Here is a 25,212-nt window from a genome sequence, read left to right on the forward strand (position 1 = left end):
GATTGTATGCTTTCATGAAACAAATATGGTACCACCCAGGTGACACGAACAAATGCGTAGGTATACCTTGTGGTAGAACAAGTGATTTTACATGTTACATTTGAGACGTTGTTATTAATACCAAACAAAGAAAAGCCATAGTCATATTTAGCTTTTATTCATAACTGTACTCCATAAACCAGTGATATACATATCTCAAGAAAATATAGAAGAACTGCGTTAAAAATGTGTGGTTCACCAAAAGGGGTGACAAGAAGTTCTTCTATATAATGGATGGTCAAACTTGCGAATCTTGTTCTTTCCCCCAACGGCTGGAATTGTAAATCGCCAGAAGCCAACAGAGCTGAATAAAAGCGATATGGTTGATGTTGATTATAAGCAGACCAGTGGTACAAACCCACCATTTGCGGCTCATTTATCACAAAATCTACCCACCTTACCTTCACAGTCCATGTACCAATTGACACCTGGGTTTCAACAGCCGCCTTATGGGGTCAATAGTCTTAGTGTGCCAGCCGTTGGCCTCAACCATTCTGATTCAAATAGTGGTGACAATATACTTGAGACCACTTATCAAAGAAGCTACCCTTATGCGACATTCCCAAACCAGCAGTACATGTATAACGGAACAAGCCAGTATAGTTTGCACACAAGTTATGTACATGTTCCCGTTGACTACACAAATAACTCTGGAATGAACCATGGGACAGACAGTATAACTGGCTATTACCCAACTAATTATGAGACCACATATCCTCATATCTTTGCAAACCAGCCAATGACTGTACAGAACCATACGCAGAGTGTGCCTGATCTCGTTCTAGCTGCGCAAGGCAAGAAGTGTACACAATGCGGTAGATTCATCATAAGGGACATTGCCCGTCATATGAGAATCCACGAGGAGGTTTCGAGATTCAGATGCCTTTACCCTCGGGAATCGTGTCCCCACAAGACAGGGTACTTCAACAGGCAGTACGATTTCAAGAAGCATTTATTACATTCCCATTTCATATTTGATGATCCCATGGTGAAGAGGGTAAATAGTCTTAGCGATAAGCTTGGCGCGCGTGGGTGTTGCCCTTGTGGGATGGTGCTTAGCGCAGAAAAGTACCTTGATCAACACATAATGGAAAAAGACGAAACAGGAAGCTATAAGTGTCCACATCTACAGGCCCATTGGGATAACCACTATAGCCAAAGTGGAATCCCCTTGAGTCATTCCACTTCGTACTAATCTTATATATGTTCTTTTTTGTTGTTGATTACAGTAGCCGAACACTTGTGCATTCTTCTGTATGATCACCAACCGATGTGCGCGCCGCCATAGTCCTCCTCCTGCGTATAGAGCGCGAACCGGAGATGGGCCTCACCAGCTGGACATAGATCGTGCCTATGAATCTTTGCACCATGCTACTTTTATACATTCAGGAACCAGATATCGAAATTTGTATACGTAGCCAAACCAGAAAAGAACGAGCCTTTACTCAAACATGTGCATTATTAACATGCTGTGCGTAACTTGTTAAGTGCCACCACCGGCGAACTGCAATCACAGTCTCTTCTGTTATCGCAGCCATGGCAGAACGCAGTTGCACGACAAGCGTAGCCAGAAGATTAGCGAACTTTATTACTGGCAATGAGGAACTGAGCTGCTAATAGGAGGGCCATCTCCGTCGGAGCTGTCCCTACCAAAAAATAAGGAGTGCCATCAACGTGAGTGAGTGTGTGTGTGCGCGCGCGCTCAAATAACTTCCAGCACAATGAAAATGACTATTTGTAGGGAAGCCTACCCCGAACTGATCCAACCCATCTGGGGCAATGGAGTCATCCTTAGGACCCCGGGAAGTCTGCAGTTTTGGATATACAACGTACGACCTTCAGCACCTTTTAGGCCGGCCAGAAACAGCAGGCCCAGCCCTTGGAGACGTTTTCAGATAGCGAACTGGTCAGTTTTCTCCCGATTGATGGCCTCCCTCGAAGGCAGCAGCAACGTATTCTATTTCGATTAACAGTCGAGAGAGCGTCAAGTACTTGGCCCAAACACCAGTAGTTCCTCTCTCCGCACAAATTCGCTGATCCCACGAGAAAGCTGCTGGGGAAACCGCCAAAAATCCCCTCTCTCCGCCACACGCAACGCGGCGAGCGACACAAAAACACGCAAAGCAACACAAAAACAGAAAAAAACCTCTTTTACGGGCATCGCATCCCGCCAACGCTTCAATGCCACTGACACAATGCTCAACGGTGCTTTCACAGCGGTTGCTGATAACGGAAACGCTTTGAACCGCCAGCTGTTGACGATGTGTAGTGGAGCGTGGAGTATAAATATCCGTACTGTTTCCCTTTCTTCCAGCTTTCTTCTTCGACTCCATTGGAACCTCTCTTATGCTAAGTAAAGCCTGTAAAGGAGTACTCTCACGCTTACCAATGACAAGACAGTTCGCCCTCAACTCCACAACCACCGATTACCCAACTAGCCATACCAAGAGTGGTACTGAGCCATACTTGACTCCGTTGTTCATCAACAACGAGTTCAGAGTCTCCAAAGCCACGGAATGGTATGATATCCACGACCCAGCAACTGACATTGTTATCTCCAAGTGTCCACAGACCACTGCCGAGGAGTTGGAAGAAGCGATCACCAACGCCCACGAGGCATTCAAGTCTTGGAAGAAGGTGTCCATCATGAGAAGACAACAGATCATCTTCAAGTATGTGGAGTTGATCAAGAAGAACCACGACAGATTGGCTGCAGTGATTGTTGCAGAACAAGGTAAGACATTCGATGACGCCAAGGGTGATGTCTTGAGAGGTTTACAAGTTGCAGAGTACGCAACAAGTGTTACCACGCAGCTACAAGGGCAACAGTTGGAAGTTGCTACTGATATGGACACCTTGATGATCCGTGAGCCATTGGGAGTGGTTGCCGCAATCTGTCCATTCAACTTCCCTGCCATGATCCCATTGTGGACAATCCCAATGGTTTTAGCCACTGGTAACACGGCAGTTATTAAACCTTCTGAGCGTGATCCAGGCTGTTGCTCGGTATTGGCAGAATTGCTTGTCGAGGCTGGTGTCCCACCTGGTGTTATCAACTTGGTTCAAGGTAAAGTTGACACTGTCAACACCTTGATCAAACATCCATTGGTCAAAGCAGTGCAATTTGTGGGGTCTTCAACTGCTGGTGATTACATTTACAAGACCTCTATCGCACACGGTAAGAGAGCACAGTGCAATGAAGCTGCAAAGAACCACGTTGTCGTTTTGCCAGATGCCAACAAGGCCCAATTCATCAATGCCACTGTTGGTGCATTTGCCGGTGCAGCTGGTCAAAGATGTATGGCTGCATCTGTCTTGGTTACCGTTGGTGAGACAAAAGAGTGGATTGATGATTTGATTGAGGCCTCAAAGCAGCTGAAGACAGGTTCTGGGTTTGACAAGGGTTCTCATTTGGGTCCATTGATCTCCAAAGCTGCTTTAGAACGCTCCCACAAGATCATCGAACAGGGTGTGAAACAAGGTGCTAAGGTTGTTCTCGATGGACGTGATATCAAAGTTGAGGGCTTCCCTGACGGATACTTTTTGGGCCCAACCATCTTGACTGGTGCGACACCTGGAAACATTGCATACGACGAGGAGATCTTTGCCCCAGTGTTGTGTGTTATCAACGTTGATACATTGGATGAGGCGATCGAGCTCGTCAACAGCAACCAATACGGTAACGGTGTTGCTTTGTTCACCACCTCAGGTATCTATGCTAAGAAGTTCGTCAAGGAGATAGAGCCGGGTCAGGTTGGTATCAACGTTCCAATCCCAGTACCATTGCCAATGTTCTCCTTCACAGGTAGTAAAGGTTCCTTCCAGGGAGATTTGAACTTCTACGGTCAGGCTGGTTTGACTTTCTTGACAAAGCCAAAGACCATTACAAGCTTGTGGAAGACGTCCTTGGTGGAGGAAACAAAACCATCGACATCCATGCCAACTCAAAACTAATTGTACACAGCTCAGTTTACTGATTAACAAAAAATAAGATTTAATAAAAGTAGAAATATATATATATATATATGAAAAAACAACAACTAGGAACTTTTTTCTCTCTCTCTTGTCTTCCTCCTATTATGAGGAATTGAAACTCATTCAAGCAGTGACACCCCTATACGCTACTCTCCTTCCCTCCAATCATGAACTATCGTAAAGAATCATGAATAACCAAAAACAAATAAACATAAGAAAGAAATAATAACGTCATTATGCAACTGTGATGCGGATTAATTTCATGTTTGAGTATGCATCAAAGAACTCAGTGCTTACCACCGGTACGCTCAGATCTAAGCTTCTTTTCAGCCTTCTCCACCGCAGCATCATATACGATGAACTCATCAAGGGCTTTACCAGCTGGAACCATTGGCAAGACTGGAACCTTCTTCTCTACAATAACTTCAAGCAAGACTGGTTTCTCAGCAGCCAAGAACTTCTTCAAGCCTGGGATCAAGTCCTCTTGCTTTTCAATTCTAATTCCTTCGAATCCCATAGCCTCGGAAAGCTTCATGAAATCTGGGTTAGATTGATGTGTGTGGGAGTAACGGTGCTTGTAGAAGAGAGATTGCCATTGTGTAACCATACCTTGCTCCTCATTATTGAGCACACACACTTTCACTGGTGCTCCTGCTTGCACGGCTGAAGACATTTCCATAAGGGTCATGTTGAAAGATGCATCACCATCAATGTCAATGACGATAGCATCTGGCTTAGCAACTTGAGCACCAATAGCAGCTGGCAAACCGTAACCCATGGTACCCAAACCACCAGAGGTGATGAAAGTTCTTGGGGTTTTCCAGGTCCAGTGTTGAGCAGCCCACATTTGATGTTGACCAACACCAGTCGTGACAATGGTTTCCTTACCAGATTCGTTACAAAGCTTTGACAACTCGGAAATTAATGTTTGTGGTTTAATCTTTGAGCCTGGAGTCTCCTTGGAGTACTCGTATGGGTACTTGTGCTTCCACTTTTTAATTTGATCAAACCACGTTGGTCTAGCCTTCACTTCATTAAGCAATGGAATGAATGCCCTGAGGTTCTTTGTAACGTCACCTTCAACGGCTTCTGTTGCCTGAATAACCTTGTTGATGTTCTTTGGAGCAATCTCGAAATGGATAATACCACCACGTCCTTCAGTGGCAGCCTTTTGAGCCTCTGGCGCAAACTTTGGAATACTACCAGTGACACGGTCATCGAATCTGGCACCCAATGCAATGATACAGTCAGCGTTTTGGATAGCCAAGTTAGCGAAAGCAGAACCGTGCATACCCAACATGTCTAATGACTTTGGATCCTCTTGATCAAATGCACCAAGTGCTTGGAGAGTAGTTGTGACTGGAATTTGACACTTGTCAGCCAATTCCTTGAGCAAAGCTGGTCCTTCTTCAGAGTTCAAGATACCGTTACCAGCATAGATAACTGGCTTCTTTGCTTGGTTGAGCAAATCAGCAGATCTCTTGATTGCGGCCATCGTGAATTCGGTGGCAGCAGCTTGTGTGATCTGTTGAAGTGCGTTTGATGGTAAAGTGGATTTGATTGGAATTGCGTGGTTGAGAACAGCAGCGGTCACATTCTTAGGCAAATCAACCAAAACAGGACCTGGTCTACCGGAGGTGGCGATTTCAAAAGCTTCGTTAATACGTCTTGGTAATTCGGCAACGTCTTTCACCATGACGTTCCACTTGGTACAGGATCTAGAGATACCGACAACATCAGCCTCTTGGAAGGCATCCGTACCAATGGCAGAAGTGGCAACCTGGCCTGTGAAGACAACCAATGGAATACCATCAGCCAAAGCGTCAGCCATTGGGGTGACAACATTCGTAGCACCTGGACCAGAAGTAACCAAGACAACACCTGGCTTACCAGAAGCTCTTGCGTAACCTTCCGCCATGTGACCGGCACCTTGTTCGTGTCTTGGAAGAACGAATTTGAACTTGTCAGAGTTGTAAATAGCATCATAGACAGGTAAGATAGCACCACCTGGGTAACCAAACACAGTGTCAACCTCATGTCTGATCATCATTTCGTGGAAGATCTCACCACCTGTGAGCCCCACAAGCGAGTTATCGAGCTCCGTAGCTGGCTTCTGCAACAAGTCGCCCAGGTTAGATGCCTCCGGTGGCACTTGGCTCTCGCTTGCAAATGAAGGAGCCGGCTCTGGTCTCGTGGCAGTAGCGGTCGCATGTCTGTAACGGCGGACATTTACACGACAAGCGATCACCTTTGAGAGGGTTATAGTGGAGTTCTTCGAGAGCGAACGGACACTCTGGGATCTGATGGAAAGCATGCTGAAGTTCCTTGTTGATCAATCAATCCCTCTGTAGTACCTAATAAAAGAACAGGTGGTTTGTTTCTTGTGTCAAAAGGAAGAAAGAAAGAAGGAAGGAAGAGAAGAGGAAAAAAAAGGGCTCTGTGTGCGTGGTTAGTGAAATTTTTCATGCTTTTTTTTTCTGTCCTGTCCGATGAATCATCGTGTACAACTTTTCAGCTGTGCGTTTGTTTTTTCCCTTCGGTTGTTTCTTTTTTCGCTTGTTTTGCGTCTGGAAGCTGTGACAAAACAGCGGCAACGGCAGAGACAAAAAAAACCTCTGGCCAGGTGAAACTGGGACAAACCACTGGACAATTAAATATGAACGGCCATTGACAGGTGGAGGTGGTGTCACTACGGATGATTATTTGACGGGAGTGGTTTATTCGGTTTCCATTGGCTAGAAATCCTCCGTGATTGAGATGCCAGTCTGGCATTGGGTGGTGGTCACCGGAACCGGCGAAAATGCAGTGCTTTGTGGAAAATTTTCACCATTGAGAGGGAAGGGAAAAATTGGCACTGTGTGCGGCGTGGGGTTAATAAGGTTTGTCCATTGGAAGAATGTCTGGAGCGGCCAAACACGCGAAATATGGGGAACGGTGTCTGGATGTTTTTGGGGCCATGGAAGGTGTCAACTGTGTTTAAACCGGGGGTGAGAACACGGTGGACGGGTGGAGGAGAGGGAGAGCGTTGTGGTTCCACTGCGTTGGACATGCCCAATGTAGTTAATTCACGCCATTGTAGTCTCGTTATTGTGACTATGTTCACTCAAACAATTGAGTGAATGTCTTTTAGAGGTGTACCGATTGTCCGGGTAGCATCACTGTACGATCGCAAATTGTCTTGAGTCTGGTATGAGTCGTTTTGCTCATGCGAATGATTCATATTTCCCACCCACATACACACGCCAATGCCGCATTTGCACGTCTTTTCCAGCCATACGTGTTACTTGGCTCGAAAGAGTGGAAACGGCCCCACTCTGCGTTACCTCCCGACCAATTCGTAGTACTGACCTACAAGGACTGAATTACAAAGATGGGCCGACTAACCAGCGTACATCTGCCAACATACCATCACAGTAGTCCCACAATGACGTTGAACGGTATATTAGTCTAGGAACTACTGACTGGTTTCGGCACCCGGCTGAAACGCTGACTGGACAGTTCGAGCGTGGCCCTACCAATATAACTGGTGTCTGGATTTAGATGTGTTTACCCCAGATTCAGACGTTCTACAGCCCAGCAGTTGGGTCAGCGAGGGAGAGGGAGGGAGAGAGATAGAATATGCGGTATCAATGCTATAGCAAGTCTCCTTAACAAGAAGGCGAATCCATTAATTAGGTAATAAGATCAAGCAGCCAGATCAGTCATCGATTCGTTCATAAAACAACACGTAAACCTCAGAATTACTCATGTGTGTCTGATCGGTGCCATTATAACTGCCGTGGTTTGTATGCTTGACGACTTCATCGTCAAAGTAGTACCAGTCAGGTTTCATCAAGTCATGATCTAGGTTCTTGTTAGCGATCGAAGTGTAATGTCCAGACTTCAAAGTACCGGTATGGTTAACAACACCATAGAGCTTGTAACGTGCAGTTTTACCCTTATGGTCAATCTCCAATATTAGCGGATACGTCACAACAGTGGTATCTTTATGGGAAGTGTCATAGAACAAAAACCTGGAAAGATGGATGATTAAGATAGGTGGTAGGACCACAAATCTGAGGCTCTTAATACTCTGGCTTGGTTTCTTCTTTGTTTTCCCTTTCCCATTAGTGAATGGAGACGTTGAAGTACGCTCGTTCGATCCAAACGCGGGACTTGATGATCTTCCACGAAGTTTGAAACCAGATCCGAGGAACCTATGATGACGATGCTTCCGTTCTTTATCACCACTGGTGCTGTTTGGTGCTTTGGGCTTTGAGCACTTGGGACAGTTCCAAGAATTATCACCAGTCAACAATTCATCTTGCGTAAACATCCGGATACAATCCTCCAAGTTCACTTTCTTCAGCTTGCGTCCATGAGGACTCAACTTGGGAATGTTTAAGCTCAACATGTAAAACGTAGAGTAGTTAGTAGATTTGAAACCACAATTCTGACACTCGAGACTATCTTGCAATTGACCCTGGAAATACTTGGTAACAGGTGAAAGACCTTGTTTGACCAGTGTTTCAAACCATTTTTCATACTCATCCCCTTGGTAATCGTGGTTCATCAAATCAGGATAACTATTAACAACAACGTTGGAATTACTCAACTCGTCGTGTAAATGGTCCAACAAAAACATCAAGAATTCTTGGGTGTCCTGTTGCTCAGATGGTATTTTCAAGTCAGGTCTCAGATGAACACATGATTTCAAGAATGCAGATGGAACGATGGAGCATGCACCGTTCAAGTACATCTTTTTGAATAACAACGACAACGAAGGCGAAAGCTTTGTCTTGTGGAAATTTGCGTTCATAAAGTCTTCAAACTGATTGTTCAGAAAGATGTCACGGAATTTAGATGTTGCAAATAAACACTGAATCATACTGTTTATATAACATGTGTTTCCCATGTTTCTCAATCCAGTAATAGATAACCTGACAAATACATTAGAACTTCTTTGAATAGTCGGGATACAAGCCGAGTTTATACGCTGTCTCTTCAGTTGTTCTTGTCTTTGATGGATTGTATTTGAATAATTAGGTTGATACCGTTGATATTGCTGTTGCTGTTGATATTGATATTGCTGTTGCTGTTGCTGTTGCTGTTGCTGTTGATATTGCGGATGTTGTTGATACTGTTGATATTGTGGAATAGACGGGACAGGTAGTGATGGCGGTGCTGACACTAACGCACGTTGTGGCTGCGGTGCAGGAATTGCTGGTCTCGTATATGGCGTTGTGGTGTAGTAGTACTGTGATGGATAAGGTGCAGCTGGTTCGTTCTGCTCTTTCACTGTCATTAAATGAGGTGGAGGAATCGGAGGTGCAGGACCAGATGGTGCCAAATATGATACAAGGTTGGACGAAGCCTTACTCAGATGGACTTGCTGCTGCTGATCTTGTTGCTGTGGTGTAGACCTTGGTGAAAGATCGGTTGGTGCTGGTGGTGGATGCAGTGGTGCAGCAGGCGTATTTGACTTGAAATCAGGATTAAGGATGTTCTCCCTTGACAAGAACTTTGTCCAGGACTCGAATCCACCTTCTATCAATTTCGGGTGGATTTTCCTTTGCTTCAATAATGTATCAAACATTTCGAGGAAGTCAAGCTCTGAAACAAGTGAAGTGGAGCCGTCGCTGTAATAAACAACTTGGTCAAATTTGTCCATATCATGGAATTGTGCAAATTGTGCAGGTGATAAGGAAGTTCTAGCCGTTTCTTCTAGTTGGGCATAGTATTCACTTTGTTCCACATACACTGGATCTAAATTGATAATGTTCTTGTAAGGGATGTGCTTTTTCTGATATTTCTTTGAAGGTCTGATGTCAAAGATCAACGTCTTGATATTGGTATCAAGTAATGATTGGTATAGCTGCTTGGGGGAGATTATTGTCACATTTTCGTAGCTATCCTCCGCATAGACCGAGTTATATGATTCTCTTCTGGAAGCCTTAGATTGGAATATGTGATTTTGAGCAAAACTTGCTGCTGGACCAGGTGATGGCGTTCTTCGGTCCTCCAATAGTGCCTCTGGATCCATTGGAAAGCTCAATGCATGTTTGCGGGTCCTTGGTGGAGTTGGCGGTGGATAAGCAGGTAGTTCAGGGACCAATGAATCTAATGAAACGTCATAACCATCTGCGAGTTTGAGTTGATCTTTTGGTTGCAGTTCTGGTGGAGACCAAACCTCCTCCACTATCGAAGAGTTTGTCGAGCCAGAGTTTATGGATACTGCAGCAGAATCAGATTGGGATGTGGTCGATGAATTATGTTCTGAAACCCTCAGATTACTGAAGTCTTGATCTAGAGTGGATAACGGGGCCGGCATGGTAGAGGATCTATGATCCTTCGAAAGTGTTCTGCCATGAAGTCCCGAAGTTGAAGCCTGACGATGTTTTCTGCTCTGTGCCTGTTCGTGTTCCTGCTGTTGCTGTCGTTGCTTCCTTTCACTGATGTACGCGATGTAATCAACCACTTGCAGTTTAACATTGGACATATGAGTCTCCCTTTCGTACAGTTGCTTCAACGACAAGAACAGCTCATAGTTCTTGTTCTTTATCTGGAACTGTATTGATTGTGGGATCACCAAGAAGACCAAAAACAGTCCCACGATGTAGTTCTTTAGACATTTGATATGTGAGTTCTCGATCAGCGACTTCTTGTACTGTTCAAAATCAGCCTGTGCCATCTCCATAAGATCGAGCATCTTCAACAACCGCAGCTCGTTCAAGTGTGGCTTGATCTCATCGCTGTATAGCTCCGTCACTAGAGATAGCAACTCCTCTGAGTACTCCGGTGTATACAGCGACATTGTTACTGTTTACTAAACTGCACGCTGTGTCAATTATCTGCTCCTCTCTTTCTATCACTAGCTCCTTCAATGAATACTTTGAGGCACCTGGAGAAATGTGGATGCACTTAATAGTGTACAGAGTATGTAAGTGACTCCTGGTTATAATGGGATCAGTTTAGACTGGGAATTTATCTGATTGATGTGAGCACTGGCTGTGCATTCTTTGTATAAGAAGGGAAAAACTCTCTTTTTTTTTGTACGAGGTCTTGATAAAGTGACCAAACTGTAGAGGAGAGGACAAAAATAGAAGGCAAAAACAGCCACAAGACACGGACGGGACACAGGACAAGCAGACAGGGGACAGGGAGAAAGATGGTAAAAGGAATGCAAATAAGGATTTACAAAGTTTGGCTTCTTCAAGAATTGTAGAGCACGAGATCTGGAAACAATTGAGTCAATGGAACGGGCCCGAGTTTGAAGAACAGAATATTCTCTGACATGTAGGCTATTTATTTTTGTCTTTGTCTCGCAGTATTGCGGTCTCTCTGTCTGGGACAGATCTCGATGGGACAAAAGACAGGCAAAATCGCGGGACACAGAAAAAGACTCTATGGGAAAGGAAGCAGTGCATCCAGACACCAGGATCCGCGTAGGTGAGAGCATGGGAGAGAAAGTTTTCGAAGCGAGGGAAAAGCAGACAAAGAGACAAAAGACAAAAGGACAAAAGACAAGGCAAGAAAAGGTATACAGGAACAACGCGTGTTGTGTACCATTGAACGTGATATAAAGGAACTGTGTCGTTGTTGCAGTAGGACACATCGTTACATCGCTTAGTATTGCCGGCATTCATAATGTCTTCAATTGGTAATGATCCACAGTCTTCTGAGTCGAGTCTTCGTGATAGTCGCCAAAAGTCCAATAGCGTCAACGGGAAAGGCATAGACAGTGATGATAGAAGACGTCAGAGGGCACCTGAAGGAAGGCCTAACGATAGGAACAACGGTAGATGGGATGGAAGAAACGATAGGAGAAATGACCGAAGAAATGACAGAAGAAACGACAGAAGAGATGACAGAAGAGATGACAGAAGAGACCACCGAGGTGGAACCAGAGGCTTCAGAGGAGACAGAAGATATGACAACAGGGAAAGAAATCAGGATAACAGGGAGCCTCTTCGTCGTAACGGGCATGAACACTCCAGAGATCGTTATTTCTCCAAAGTTGAGCCAAACAGAGAACTAGAACCTAGAGGATTACCCAAGGGTCCCGCGTCTCAACAGAAACCAACCCCCCTCCAAGGAAGGCATGACAAAGGTGACCATACAATAAACACCACTATCAACAACAGCAACAATAATAATAACAGAGACTTTCAGAACCAAAGATCTCCATCGAGGAAAAGACCGGCGGATGGACCTCTACCGAAAGGTCCTAAACGTCTCAATTTTAGCATACGGAAACAGCCACCTCCAAGACAGTCGACTGCAAAGGCGTATAACGATGGCAGGTCATACAGGCCACAACATGATAAACCTCCAATTCATAAGCATGCACATGATCCCCACCAAAGACCACAGAGAGATTTCAACCCGCAGAAGAAGGTCTCATTCTTAAAAGCAGTTAGAGAGGATACCGTATATGAAAGAGTTGTCCAAGTGGGAGAAGGAACATATGGTAAAGTTTACAAGGCCAAGAACATTGTGACATCTCATTTTGTCGCCTTGAAGAGGTTAAGAATGGAGTCTGAGAGGGAAGGATTCCCAATAACCGCAATGAGAGAGATGAGATTGCTACAATCTTTTGACCACCGTAACATTGTTTCTCTGCTGGAAATCATGGTTGAAAATAAACAGATCTATATGATCTTTGACTACGCAGATCATGACCTCTCTGGTTTGCTCTCTAATCCTGATGTCAAGCTATCGCATGGTAATTGCAAATATTTCTTTCTGCAATTGCTAGAAGGCATGCAATATTTACATTCAAAGCATGTTATACATCGTGATATCAAAGGCTCAAACTTGTTAATTGATAAAAGAGGAGTATTGAAAATTGCCGATTTTGGGTTGGCCAGAAAGATGACTGCTGTGAATTCTAAGGACTATACAAACCGTGTCATCACGTTGTGGTATAGACCACCAGAGTTGTTATTAGGAACCACTGATTACGGTCGTGAAGTTGATATGTGGGGCATCGGATGCTTATTGGTGGAACTCTTCACCAGACAAGCTATCTTTCAAGGCAAAGATGAAATCCACCAGTTACATGTGATCTTTGAAATCATGGGTACGCCAACTTTTGATAAATGGCCCAGAGTTACAGAACTACCGTGGTATGAACTTTTGAAACCAAAGAGTTTCACCAAGTCACAGTTTGCACAAAGATTCTCACAGTTCCTGTCACCGGGTGCGTTTGATCTAGCATTGAAGCTACTGGAGTATGACCCACAAAAGAGATACACTGCAAGACAAGCTCTAGCACATGGATACTTCAAAGATGCACCACAGCCAGAGCCTCTAGATGAAAGAACGCTGAATGGCGAGTGGCACGAGTTTGAAGCAAAGAAGAAAAGACGGAGGGAGAGGGAAGAGAAACGTTTAGAGGAAGAGGCCAAAAGGCAGGCACTGGGTGCTTCAGAGAGCACACACACAGAGCACGTTCCAGAACAGCTTGAACAAGTCGAACCTAGATCTCTTTCAGCTGTAAAGGAAGAAATGGATAGCTCTCTTGCACCTCCTTCCACGGCACCAGAAGCTCAGCCTGAATAAACATCACAAGTGTATAAAATGCAAATACGATTATCACTTGATCTACAATTCCAATATTACTTGTAACAAGACGTCCTTGCGCCTGTATATAATTTCCAAGTGTATAGTTCAATGTTATAAGCTTTCTTTTTTTGGTAAGATGAGAAAATGAAGTTTGTATGACATCAAACCAATGGTTGGACTCTGATAAATAATGTACAAAATATCGATAGTGCTACTAGTTCTTGGTTCTTAGCTCCCAGTCGATCTCTGCAGGACATAGAGGAAGAGTAACCATACTTTGGTAGTCTGGTTCTGGCACCCTAGCACCTTCTGGCAATTTCCATTTGATGGTCTTGATGTATGTTGTCAAGATGGTACCCAATTGAACATAGGCAAATTGCTCACCGATACATCTGTGTCTACCACCACCGAATGGCAAGTAAGGAGAGGACACACCTTTAGACACTGCACCGAAACCATAATCAACTGTTCCTTCATCAGTAGTGGATGTAGTCTCAGTGTCCCATCTGTGTGGGTTGAAAACCTCTGGTTGTGGGAAGTAAGCAGCACTCAAATGAGCAAAGCCTGGAGAAACGAGAACATGATGTCCTCTTGGGACAACGTATGAGGTACCATTCACTGGAATTGGGTTCATAACTTTTCTGAAAATAGAATGAAGAGGCATGTGCATTCTCAAGGTCTCCTTAATCACATTGTTTACCAATGGCATCTTGAGCAACATATCAGAAGTAACGTCTTTACCTTCAGACACCCTCATGATTTCCTCATAGAGCTCCTCTTGCAATTCTGGCTTTTCAGCCAAGTGTAACAAGAACCAAGCAGATGTGGCAGCAGATGTATGCTGTCCACCCATTAAGACACCAATTAACAAGTTAGCAATCTCCTGATCTGTCATTCTAACACCGTCTTTGTAGACAGAGTTCTTCATTAATGTATCAATCAAGTCTCTGTCACCAATATCATTGTTCTTACGTCTCTCTTCGATCAATTCCATATAAGTTCTAGAGATCTTCTTTTGAGCTTCATCTCTTTTTCTGTAGTGTGGCAATGGCAGGTTTGGGAAGACAAAGTTAATTGGAGTGAAACCTTTGTCCAAATCGGAGTACAATTGGGCAAAAGATGCATCGAACTTGTTTCTCATCTGTTCACCCAAAAGAGATCTGGAAGCAGTGAAAATGGTAACCTCTGGTTGAGAGCTCATGACGTTTGTACGGCCATGGGATCTCTCTCCTAGTCTGAAGTTTTCAGAGCTCTTGAAGTACTTAAAAATCTCTTCTCTGATTACTGGAACGTAGTTTGCAAACGAGTCACGAGTCAAAGATCCCTTGACAAACTTTTTCTGCTCCATCAATCTCGCATTTGAACAGTCATAGATAACACCCTTACCGAAAACTGGTGTAGTCAAATGGGTGTAGGCTTCCTCGGCACTAACATCAGCAAGCTTCGAGTTCAAGACGAATTCATGTCCCTTTGGACCCAAGTAAACAGTCATGACTCTACCCAAGAGAACAAATGCAAAAACATCACCATATTTCTTTTGGCAGTCAGCAAAGAATTCATAAGGTTGCATTCCGTATGGGATTGCGCTTCCCAACCATGGGATCCAGTAAAACACCAACGGAACACGATCTTTTCTAAACGAATAGACAAATTGCCAGACGAGCGTGTATATGAATGGCAACAAAAGAACGATCGAAGCCCTTTGGTAGATAGGGAGCGCCATGAACACCAAATAGAGGTAAACAGATAGGTCCTTGACCCCATTTGCCAGTTCTTTCAAAGCGGCCATACTGATGCGACGTGAGTCTGGTGTGTCTTTGCTCTCAGGTGTACGAAACGAAAGTTGTCACTTGCTCAAGTCAAAATGAAGGAAGAAAAAGAGAAAGCTGAGCTATCAAGAGCAAAGTATGAATCTCTTTTTTGACACAGGGATCTCTTCAAAGTGGAAGGTAGACCAAAATGGAGAAACTTGCTGGAATAAATACACGTCGTTTGTGCTGGTTTTGTGAAATGATCTTACAATTTTTTTTGCTTCCTCAGCTGGTCCTTTTTCGCATAGTTTTGTGCTCGTTTAAGGAAGCGAGGAAAAGTCCGCGATGTGTTTAAACGATGAATCGGACGTTGGATTCTTATTTTTCCAGCGGACGGGCTCGCTACAGAAATCAACTACGTAGCTATGTAAAGGCTTAATTGGACGTCATATTGTTAGAGAGATGATTGTAGTGTAATCTCATCGCTCACAAAAGTAGATATACCCTGATCTGAGGTGAAGTAGTGCACATCTTCTGACCAGTTCTTCCACTGTGGTTCGAGTGTACTTGAGATCTGATGTCGTGCTACTTTTTACGCAGTGGTACCAAAATTACGCTGATTTGGTTTCGTTTTTTCAAGCCTGTTGACATAAAAGCTAAACACGCCACGCGCGAATGTGGGACGCGGTGATACGCAAACATAATACTATACGACAGACATCTGATAGGACGATTTTATTTTCCGCTCTTCCCATTTGTGGTTTTTTCCTGTTTTAGCATGCTGACCTTGCTGGTAGTTACAACATGACTTTGGTGCCCGGGGAACCTGGGAATTAGCCAAAAAGTCTCCTGCGGGCTCTAAGAAAAGTATGTGCGTGCTCCGACCAATGGTAGAATGAGAGCCCATAGGCTCCCAATAGATGATGATCTAAATCTTGGTAGCACAGGCCTTTGAAAGCCTGCTTATCTACATATTTGTATATCTATGACAGTGTTGAACTTACGTGTGTAGTTCAGCTGTCGGAGTCGGATCTGACACCAACGTGTTCCCGATCGATGGGTCAGGAATAGTGTCCGTTTTGCCGCAGGTCCAAAGTCTGCTTACAAACAGTACATCGGATGTGTGCGATCACGTAGTGACGACAGGAAACGGTGCATTAACCGTTAGAACTGGCCACTTTTCGATACAAAGGAATTGGAGGAGCATCTGGGTGCTATGTCTGCTCTGAGTGATGCGAAAAATGCAATTGCAGAAGCATATTCGTAAGTGAGCTCCTCAAGTGTATTTGGCCTGGGTAATGCTTTTACCCATTAGTTGTCCACACTCTCTTACATACAGCTTACTTGGAAGTTGTCCTGCACCCACTTAAGATAGCACACAGAGCGCTTTGGATATGAAGACACTCCACCAAATCACATGGGCTCGAAGAATCGTCTCGGCTCAGGAAGCTGTACTTGCTCTACGATTGAGACAATGGTGAAAGCAGCTTATTTAGCCGGCGTGTGTACAAGAAGGTCACAAAAATAAGCAATGGTAAACATACCTTTCATTCCAACCACAGACATACAACAAAGGCGACCCTGTGCAAAATACCGAGATAATGGAGACTTATGACTTTAGAATGAGTCGTTATTCGGTGGTTAGTAGTCTATGGTGGGTTTCCACACTAGTGAGCCATGTGCTTCTGGCCGATGAAACCTTTGGGGAACCTGGTCGGCTTTGTGAACAGAATCTTACACTTACTCCCGCCATGGATATGAGTTCATGTGTATGAAGATACTCTACAATGTATTTCACTAGTGTACAAGTCACTGACAATGCACTGTTATCTCCTTCAGAAGGTTGATCTGGAAGAGTGCTTTATTCTGAGCTCAAGTGACCCTACAGTTTGTGAAGGATGTTTACTCCTTCCACAAAACACTTCAGACACTCTGGTAATTCACAATTGTAAGTGTACTTGCTCGTGGTATGCATTTACTCTTGAAAAATGTGTGGCTCCTTATTGTTCAGATGAAGCAGAAGTTAACCGCGTGAAAAGTCACATACAATCAATATGTTCCACTGAACAATCTTCAAAGCTTCCGAATTCACTAGGCGGTTCCCTCATAAACGAAGAGAAATGTTACTTGTTACCTTTGACAACTTCAAAAATATTTGATCTTGACAGCTTACTGTATCATCATGGTGCAGATAATGTTGAGATTCTTGACGAGGGTCAATCAAGTCAGAACTACGCTGACAAGATCTTTAGCCTTTTCGACAAATTTATAAGGATTGACGCTCTAGAAGCTAATGTGGAAGATTCTATTTCGCCCTGTGATACTGACTTATCTCAGATGAGAAGTGCATTCGAAAGCTTTCAAGATTCAAACAAAATCCCTATTTCTCCAGAGGAATGTCGAATCTCCCCAGTACTCGAAATGGAAAAACATACCAAATGCTCAAGAGACAATTCCTCTTGTGAATGTTTCTGTCTGGGTCTCAAGATTGAGATTGGATGTATTGAACAACTTGGAGAACGACAATTTTACTTGAGAGATTCCGTTCTTCCCATGCTTAAACGTGTCAGTAATAAATACTGTTTATCGCAACCAAACAATGCCACATTTTTCAATTATTATGATATGACGGCTATTGTTGGCGAGGGCGATGACAGTTGGCTTCCAGATAATTTGGCTGACGTATTACACTCTCTCGTTGGAAAGAGATCAGATGTGATACAGTTGTTTCCCAACGTTGTTGATGATTTCACATCTGATTATGACAAGTTAAGTAGTATCTTGGAGCAGTTTGACATGGGCCAAATTTCAGGCAGAGAAAGCACTCCATTGCCACAGACAGACTCAGATATAGACTTAACTGACAAACTTAGTCAAGAAGAGATCCTGTCCTTAATAACTTGTACTCTGACAGTTATAACGGCGTATCAAATGCACAATGAGGTTTGTTCTAATTCAAGTTACTCGTGGCAATGTCGTTGTGCATATTCAAGGGCATATCAGTTGTGCTACAATAACTTCCCACAACCTATCATTGATATTCATGTCTCAGATTCAATACAACGGGGCGTTGACTGGTACTGCAAATCTGAGATTGATGTTGGTGATTGGGAACCCCCTGTTAATCCAAACTCTCTTACACCAGAATCATCCATGGAGAGGAAACTCTCACAGTTTGAAAGCATGAGATTTATCGGAGAGCTTTTGAATGTCGAAAAAAGATTCGAGGAATATGCTTCAAGGATTGTTTTTGACTTTTCGGTGCATCAACTTGATTCGGAAAGACCAAGATGTTTGATATCTGATGAGGATCTTAAAAGTTATGTATCTCCTCTGTTGAATAGTTGTAATATTGAGGAACTATATCGTTGCAATGATCGTTCCAGGAAGAGCATGTGCAAAGATTATATTAACGGTTCGGATGCATGTGCGTACGCATGTTGTGTTGAAATCCAAACAGCGCACTGTGCGCAGATGCATTGTACTCATAGTGCACCAGTTAGGATGCTCAAGAAAACTGCAAATATTCTTTGCTACAAGTACTCTGACAGCCATAGCACTTTACCTTTTCCTGATGCTGGCTTAATGATTCAAAATACATCTTCCTCTGAAGAACATGTGAAACCACAGACTGAGATTGAATTGTCGAACCAGTACAATATTGAACCACATATGGATGCACAAGTGAAATGGCCAGATAATGGTGATGATGTCAAAGGAAGAGTCATGGAGTCTCAATGTTGGTTTGAGCAGTTTTATCCGGAATATAATACTCGGACTTGTGATAGAGATGAAGTCAAAAATTGCATTCAAGAAATGATTGAGAAAATATCTAATGAGCCAAAGTATTGTCCTGCCTGTCAAAATGATAATTCATATGATGAGTGTCGGTGTGCATGTTGTTTTGGACGATATTTCAGCACATTCTGCTATGATCCTCTCTGCTATGATATCAAGGAAAAATTAAGATATAAAAAGTATGTCAGAAGTATATGCAAGACCAAGCCGGATATCAAGTATTTGTTTGCTCGAGATAATGCTGAAGATGAACAATCTTCTATCTTGCCTATTCAGCGAGATGATCCGGATCATGAGGATGTTGAGATTGACCTTTTTGCTGGGTTTGAACCCTTTTCTTCTCAGGATAATATCCCCATCGATGTTAATCATCCAAAGAACATTCAACTTGAATCTTTGGAGAATAGGCAGCATTCTTATCTTCGATCGTTATCTTCACATAAACAGATTTACAAAAGGGATGTGTCAAAACAGTCTGATAATGACCTTTCAGCAAAATTTACAAAGAATGCCGAAAGACTCCATAAAGCTTCCAGTGAGGGAAGGAAATATCTCATTGCAGGTGCTTTCACACCAAAACAGAACAAGAAAGAAAGATTTTCAGTCTTTGATAGAAAGAAAGACTCGAAGAAATCCCATGATAATATAGGTTCTGGAAATGGGTCTGAATTGAAGAGCCGTCGCAGAGATAAGAAGAGAACAAAACTGAAGAAAGTTGAGAAGGAAATTCCATATTGGGGTAAATCAAAGGACAGATCTGGTCGCCGTCATAGAACTACGAAAAAGAAGTCACAGTTCAATGCCCAGAGTGACTTAGGCATCTCAAAAATGAACTTACTATTATCCAAGCGCTCCAGAAGCTATGCTCATTCATTGAATGAATATCCAAGAAATGTTGTGTATAAAAGAGATGAGGCACATTCCACAACCATACCTACTTTGGTGCCACACACGACAATGGGTACTGATCAAAAGACATATAAGGTGATTCGTACAACTTTGACAAGCTTTATTGACCATATCCCTGGATCAACTGAGTGTATGCTGACCACTACAACTGAGTACATTACATTGTCGCATTTAACCGACACCAACTCAGAAACAACGTTGGAGCCAACTACTGAGATCGAAATACCGTATCCATCACCAACCAAATCAAAAACACTTGAATCATCTTTGATCACAACAGCACCTCTTGAAACAAAACATCACGGTATGACGGATACACAAACGTTGAAGAATACAGTTACTGTAACAGATATTGAAACCTCGACTCACACTGTCATTGTACCAGGTAAACCTACCAAAACTGTCACCTGGGCCGATATAGTGACTTTAACTGAAACATATACTGGAACTGTTACTTCGACTAGCACAGTGAAGGATGAAGTTATCGTGACAGCAACCATGAATGATACTGTTACTATAACTGACATTATGACAGTAAATGACTCGTTGACTTTGACAGATACTGTCACTGATATGATTACTCTGAACAACACGGTAACTGTGGTAGATACCGTCAACCTAACTGAAACTATAAGGACTACCTTACAACCTACATTTACTTTGATTGTCAGCACATTGACAAGTGTGGAGACAGCCACTGTGGTTTCAACTATCGAGCCACCTGTAACAACTACGTATATCTTTAGTGAGGTGACAAGTATTAAAACCCGTTTGAGGCCAACTACTGTTACGGAGACAGAATACGAAAGCATATCGACTGAGACTACAACATATTACGATGATACATATACCGAAGAGTACTACAAGAGAACTGTATTTCGCTACAAGGATGTCTTGACAGAAACTGTTGCTGAACCGACAACACTCACTAGCAGAATCTCAAAAACAATTTATATACCAAGTACCACAGTTACAGAGTACGAAGAATCTGATCAGACAGTCACTTCCATCATCATGGACACAGTAACCTGTTATGAAACAGAATATGATACTGTGTATAGGGATACCTCTGTTTCCATCTTGACCACTTTTGAAGGGACAGAGACCACAACAGAGTATAAGACGACGATCTACAAATACAAAAAGTTTGCCGAGGTGACAACTACCACGACAGCAACGGAGACAGAAACCGAGGATATTGTTAGGACCAAGTGGTATCCAGAGCTTACCATCACCGAATACGATGAAGTTGAGACGACTACAAGGTATAAGTGGTACCCAAAGTGGGAGACTGTTTATAAAACTGAGACATCTACAACAACTGAAACAACGACACAAACGGTCACATCTCTTGGTATTGGACGGCCCACGCCAACAGTTGGTCTCAGACCACGTGAATACACCGACGCTGATGATGATTTTGTAACAGTCTTGGAAGCTGTTATTATTTTTGTCCCTTCTGAGACAGGAATACAAACTGGAACTATGAATCCAAGTTTAGATTTAGAACTTCCAGATGATAATACCGATCTTGAGACCATACTTGAAGAAGAAGCTTCCACTATCATCAAGCAAGAGAGGGAGTCATTAGAGTTGATAGCTAATTTCAACTCAACTGAGACTCACTATTTTGAAAGTACCGCTCCTTTCCATAGCTTCTTCGTCATATGGCGTGCAATCATATATATGGTATGCCTCTTTGACATCATTGATGTTCCTCTGTTCGTCCAGATGTGATTATCTATTTTATGTTATCCAATCAATGGCTAAAGCAAACTCGTTGAAATCGTTTACGTAGGCCCTGTTGGATGTGTCTGTTCACATCCCAACATTTTCTTCATGGGAATTAATTACTGCACCGACGACTTTAATCCTTGCTCTTATTGCCAATCGACTGAAGTTAATATCCTGATCAACTTTGAACACTTATCAATGGGCGACGATCTTTCCATTGTGCGTGAATACCTAGAACTATGTTGCAATAGTGAGTGTAAGAAAAGAACGTTGACTGTGATGAAGGATATGCCACAGTATGACACAAACTTCCTTCATTCGTATAACGATGGGCACTTGGAGGTTGTAATGTTTAAATCCACCTCTATCAAGATCTTCCAAACCTCCCATACTATCATGGAACAGTTTCTCAAAGATGGCCAAGCTCTCAAAGACGAAGAAGATCTTGTAAAGATATATCTGGCCACCATAGGTCTCATGATGACAACCAATGAGAACCACACTGTTATTAGTATTCACGATGATATCACATGGAAAATGTTACACTGTAACAGTACCACTTTATCGCATATTGATCCTATGTTTGAATCGGATAAGCTCATTCTCTGTGAAATGGCGATACTACAATCACTGTTGTGCTCAAACAAGAATAAACTTAACAAATCCTCTTCATATTGGCACTTATTCAAAAAGATGATGATATTTGTCATAGATTCTAAATCTATAGGGAAGATCCCCGTGTACTTCTTTGAGTCTACTGTTTTCACATCGGCAAAGCTTCACAAGTCCAACTATTACGCCTGGTCTTTCCTGCAGTTCTGCGTAAGCATTGCGAAAGTACGAACAGATTCCATCAAGTACCATAAAATTTTGAAAGACGTTGAACATTTTTGCAAGTTAAACCAAACAGATTCAAGCGCGTGGTCGTGTATGGGCAATATGTTAGAGATCAACGTGACAGAGCTGAAGTTGGCTATTTTTGAGTATAATAAGTACGCTACAAGATCTCAATTGGAATTGTCATATGCCAAAGTCATGCTTCTTGTGCCGAGTATAGGTGAGAAATTGAAAGAGATGAGTGCATGGTTATGGAAATCGAAGTGTACTTCTGAAGTTCCCTACCATACATTTGGTCGGTTATTGTTATATGCAGTGAAGAAGCAGAACGAACACGTTTTGGTATGGAACCTTATGGAACAAGCAGTTGTTCATTGTTCCGTGATGGAGGACTTGTGGTTTAAAGAGAGGCAGATCAACATGGTTTTGAAGAGAGGATACTTCACCACAGATGTTGACCTCAATAAGGATTTGGTATTACGTGATCGAGTGTTATCGTATTTCAACTGGAAGAGACTTCTGAACTGGCATACTGAGTTCATATTCGATCCATATCTACGAGACATACCGTTAGATGTCACTCTTGACGAGTAAACTAGCGATACTTAACTCAAGCATACAACGTGATCAAAAAGTGTAGACGAAAGCAAATAAACTAACAAGAAATGTGAATTAAAAGAAAACAAGAACCAAAATTACTTCTTCTTTGATCCGATTGACATCTTTTCGAAAGCAGGAATCTCAAATTCTGGAGTAAACCTCTGGCCTGGAAGAATAGGCACCGATTCCAGGATAAGTTTTGCTTGTTCTATTGGTGGAGCGTCATTTGGAATATGTTTGTACAGGTACCATTCGAGTTCATCATCCTGTGATTCCCTTGGTCTAAACAGCTTTGGATGGAACTCAACGTTTTCCTCAGCTCTCTTCTTTGCGGCTTCTCTCTGTGCGTCTTCGATCTTGAACTTCTCCTCTGTTGCCACGGTATGGTCTCTATGTCCAAGAGCATCTGTAACGTGTATCCATAGTTTTCTCGACTCAAAATCACCTTGTTCCTCCATTGGATGGACCTTTGGAGGCTGTGGACTTGTCTTTTTGACATCCAAAAACACAGACTTCTTACCAGTGGATAAGTCCTTGATGTTCATAACGTCATTCCACTTACCAGTGATTTCATAAAGGGATTTACTCTTAGCGTCCTTCAAGGTTCCCTCGATTGCATCATAAGTACCCGAGATGAACCCCTTTGTCTTGAACTCAATATCGATGCTGTATCCAGTGGAAGGGCATTTGATCACCATATGGTCACCCATCTCTATACGCATCTTACCAAAAAGGATACCACGTGCGTACATGTTTGGTTGTGTCAGCGTGTACTTCTCAGGCTTGCCGTTTGAGTCCTTGATGTCCAAGAATTGGATCACTGTCAATCCATCCATCATCGCAGCTGTAGAATTACCCAAGAACCTCGATCTCGGAAGCACGGAGCCGTCAATTCTAATGTGGGAATCTGGAATCATGTAGAAGTATGAAGACTTTGGGGGATGATGCGATGTCTGTTCCGAGATGTAATAAGCCTGCTGGCCGTTCGGCAAGTCCCAATAGCAGGTGAAGAATTCACCCAATACAGGGTTCAGTGGCTTCTTCACAGCCTTTGGAGCAATGTGCCATCCACTGAGATAGAACTTGACAACTGCTAAGAATCTCTCCAGCGGAGTTCCCGCGGCATGTGCCTCCAATAGGAAATCAGGCTGTTGTAGCTGATTGGTGATTCTCTCCAACATTGACTTCCTTTCGAGGATAAACGTTGGCAAAGTGATTCGGGAAAGATCGCATCCTGGGCGCAATTGGGTGATTATCCCCATCAGGATACTTTGGCCCTGTTCATCAACTTCATCTATGTCTTCAGTGTTGACCTCCGCGTTAGATGGCGCCGTCTTGGACTTTGATTTATGGATGGCCATCTTGGTTAATCCCCTTTTGTGTGTGTACTTTATGTCCCCTTTTGTTCGTCTTGTGGAATTAAGCAAGACAAAAAAACAGACAAGGAGGGAAATGAAAAGACAAAAAACAAGACGTTGGTGGGTTGGGTGGGGGGATGGGAAATAACGTTAATTGCTCTTCGAAGCTAAACTAAGCTTGTTTGCAATTGACGACTGGCTCTATGCTGGAAAGAAGACAGGGGTGGAAACGAGTTACAGGGAAACTATCGACGTTTCGTCCTTTGTTTTGGCTGTCCTTAGTAAACGTGCGGGTTGTCCCTTTTTCCACGAGAATGATGACAAGAAATGAAAGTAGAAACTTCTCTATGTCCACGCGAACGCTTACAAATTTTACAGGGGTAGGCAGGACGCGCGAGACAGAGGCAGGACAGTCGCGGTTGGTGGGTGCGGTTGGTGGGCGCTGTGGGACAGAATATATCCCAGTGGGAAAGGACACAAGACAAACCAGGACTGGAAAGTTGAGAGCCGGGTGAATTAGCGTGTGTGTTATGTATGTTTAGCAAGCATTCCTCAGCACTGAAATGTGGTGGTTGATCATTACAATGATTCACTCCTTACAATAACGGTTAGACCCTTTTGGAAGTCCTGTGCGCTTCGGGACATTAGTTTCTGTTTCCCGGCCT

The 25,212-nt window shown here is 43.2% G+C and overlaps 8 protein-coding genes across 8 annotated transcripts; 4 read left to right on the plus strand and 4 right to left on the minus strand.

The window, feature by feature from the left end:
* Positions 1 to 358: 358 nt before the first annotated feature.
* Positions 359 to 1,234, plus strand: CYBJADRAFT_160434 (uncharacterized protein; the record flags this gene model as incomplete). Its single annotated transcript, XM_020213529.1, has 1 exon — positions 359 to 1,234. The coding sequence occupies one exon, from the start codon at positions 359 to 361 to the stop codon at positions 1,232 to 1,234; it is 876 nt and encodes a 291-aa protein (XP_020073515.1).
* A 1,193-nt stretch (positions 1,235 to 2,427) lies between these two features.
* CYBJADRAFT_122307 (CoA-acylating methylmalonate-semialdehyde dehydrogenase) lies at positions 2,428 to 3,993 on the plus strand (the record flags this gene model as incomplete). Its single annotated transcript, XM_020212417.1, has 1 exon — positions 2,428 to 3,993. One exon carries the CDS (start codon positions 2,428 to 2,430, stop codon positions 3,991 to 3,993), a length of 1,566 nt encoding a protein of 521 aa, XP_020073516.1.
* A 64-nt stretch (positions 3,994 to 4,057) lies between these two features.
* Positions 4,058 to 6,562, minus strand: ILV2 (acetolactate synthase catalytic subunit). The gene has a single exon (XM_020213054.1). It carries the CDS (start codon positions 6,326 to 6,328, stop codon positions 4,301 to 4,303), a length of 2,028 nt encoding a protein of 675 aa, XP_020073517.1. The 5' UTR covers positions 6,329 to 6,562; the 3' UTR covers positions 4,058 to 4,300.
* Positions 6,563 to 7,254: 692 nt separating this feature from the next.
* CYBJADRAFT_165755 (cysteine proteinase) lies at positions 7,255 to 11,160 on the minus strand (the record flags this gene model as incomplete). Its single annotated transcript, XM_020214189.1, has 1 exon — positions 7,255 to 11,160. A coding segment is annotated over exon 1 (3,092 nt), but the record flags the coding sequence as incomplete, so codon positions are not given.
* A 362-nt stretch (positions 11,161 to 11,522) lies between these two features.
* CTK1 (cyclin-dependent serine/threonine protein kinase CTK1) lies at positions 11,523 to 13,960 on the plus strand. The gene has a single exon (XM_020214190.1). The coding sequence runs from the start codon at positions 11,641 to 11,643 to the stop codon at positions 13,555 to 13,557; it is 1,917 nt and encodes a 638-aa protein (XP_020073519.1). The 5' UTR covers positions 11,523 to 11,640; the 3' UTR covers positions 13,558 to 13,960.
* ERG11 (sterol 14-demethylase) lies at positions 13,611 to 15,370 on the minus strand. The gene has a single exon (XM_020214191.1). It carries the CDS (start codon positions 15,347 to 15,349, stop codon positions 13,775 to 13,777), a length of 1,575 nt encoding a protein of 524 aa, XP_020073520.1. The 5' UTR covers positions 15,350 to 15,370; the 3' UTR covers positions 13,611 to 13,774.
* A 6,556-nt stretch (positions 15,371 to 21,926) lies between these two features.
* On the plus strand, positions 21,927 to 23,223 carry ECM9 (Ecm9p). Its single transcript, XM_020214192.1, has one exon. It carries the CDS (start codon positions 21,951 to 21,953, stop codon positions 23,181 to 23,183), a length of 1,233 nt encoding a protein of 410 aa, XP_020073521.1. The 5' UTR covers positions 21,927 to 21,950; the 3' UTR covers positions 23,184 to 23,223.
* Positions 23,224 to 24,851, minus strand: CYBJADRAFT_165761 (OSBP family protein). Its single transcript, XM_020214193.1, has one exon. It carries the CDS (start codon positions 24,548 to 24,550, stop codon positions 23,285 to 23,287), a length of 1,266 nt encoding a protein of 421 aa, XP_020073522.1. The 5' UTR covers positions 24,551 to 24,851; the 3' UTR covers positions 23,224 to 23,284.
* Between the last annotated feature and the right edge of the window lie 361 nt (positions 24,852 to 25,212).

This window comes from Cyberlindnera jadinii (assembly GCF_001661405.1).
Source record: "Cyberlindnera jadinii NRRL Y-1542 unplaced genomic scaffold CYBJAscaffold_1, whole genome shotgun sequence".
NCBI lineage: Eukaryota > Fungi > Ascomycota > Saccharomycetes > Phaffomycetales > Wickerhamomycetaceae > Williopsis > Williopsis jadinii.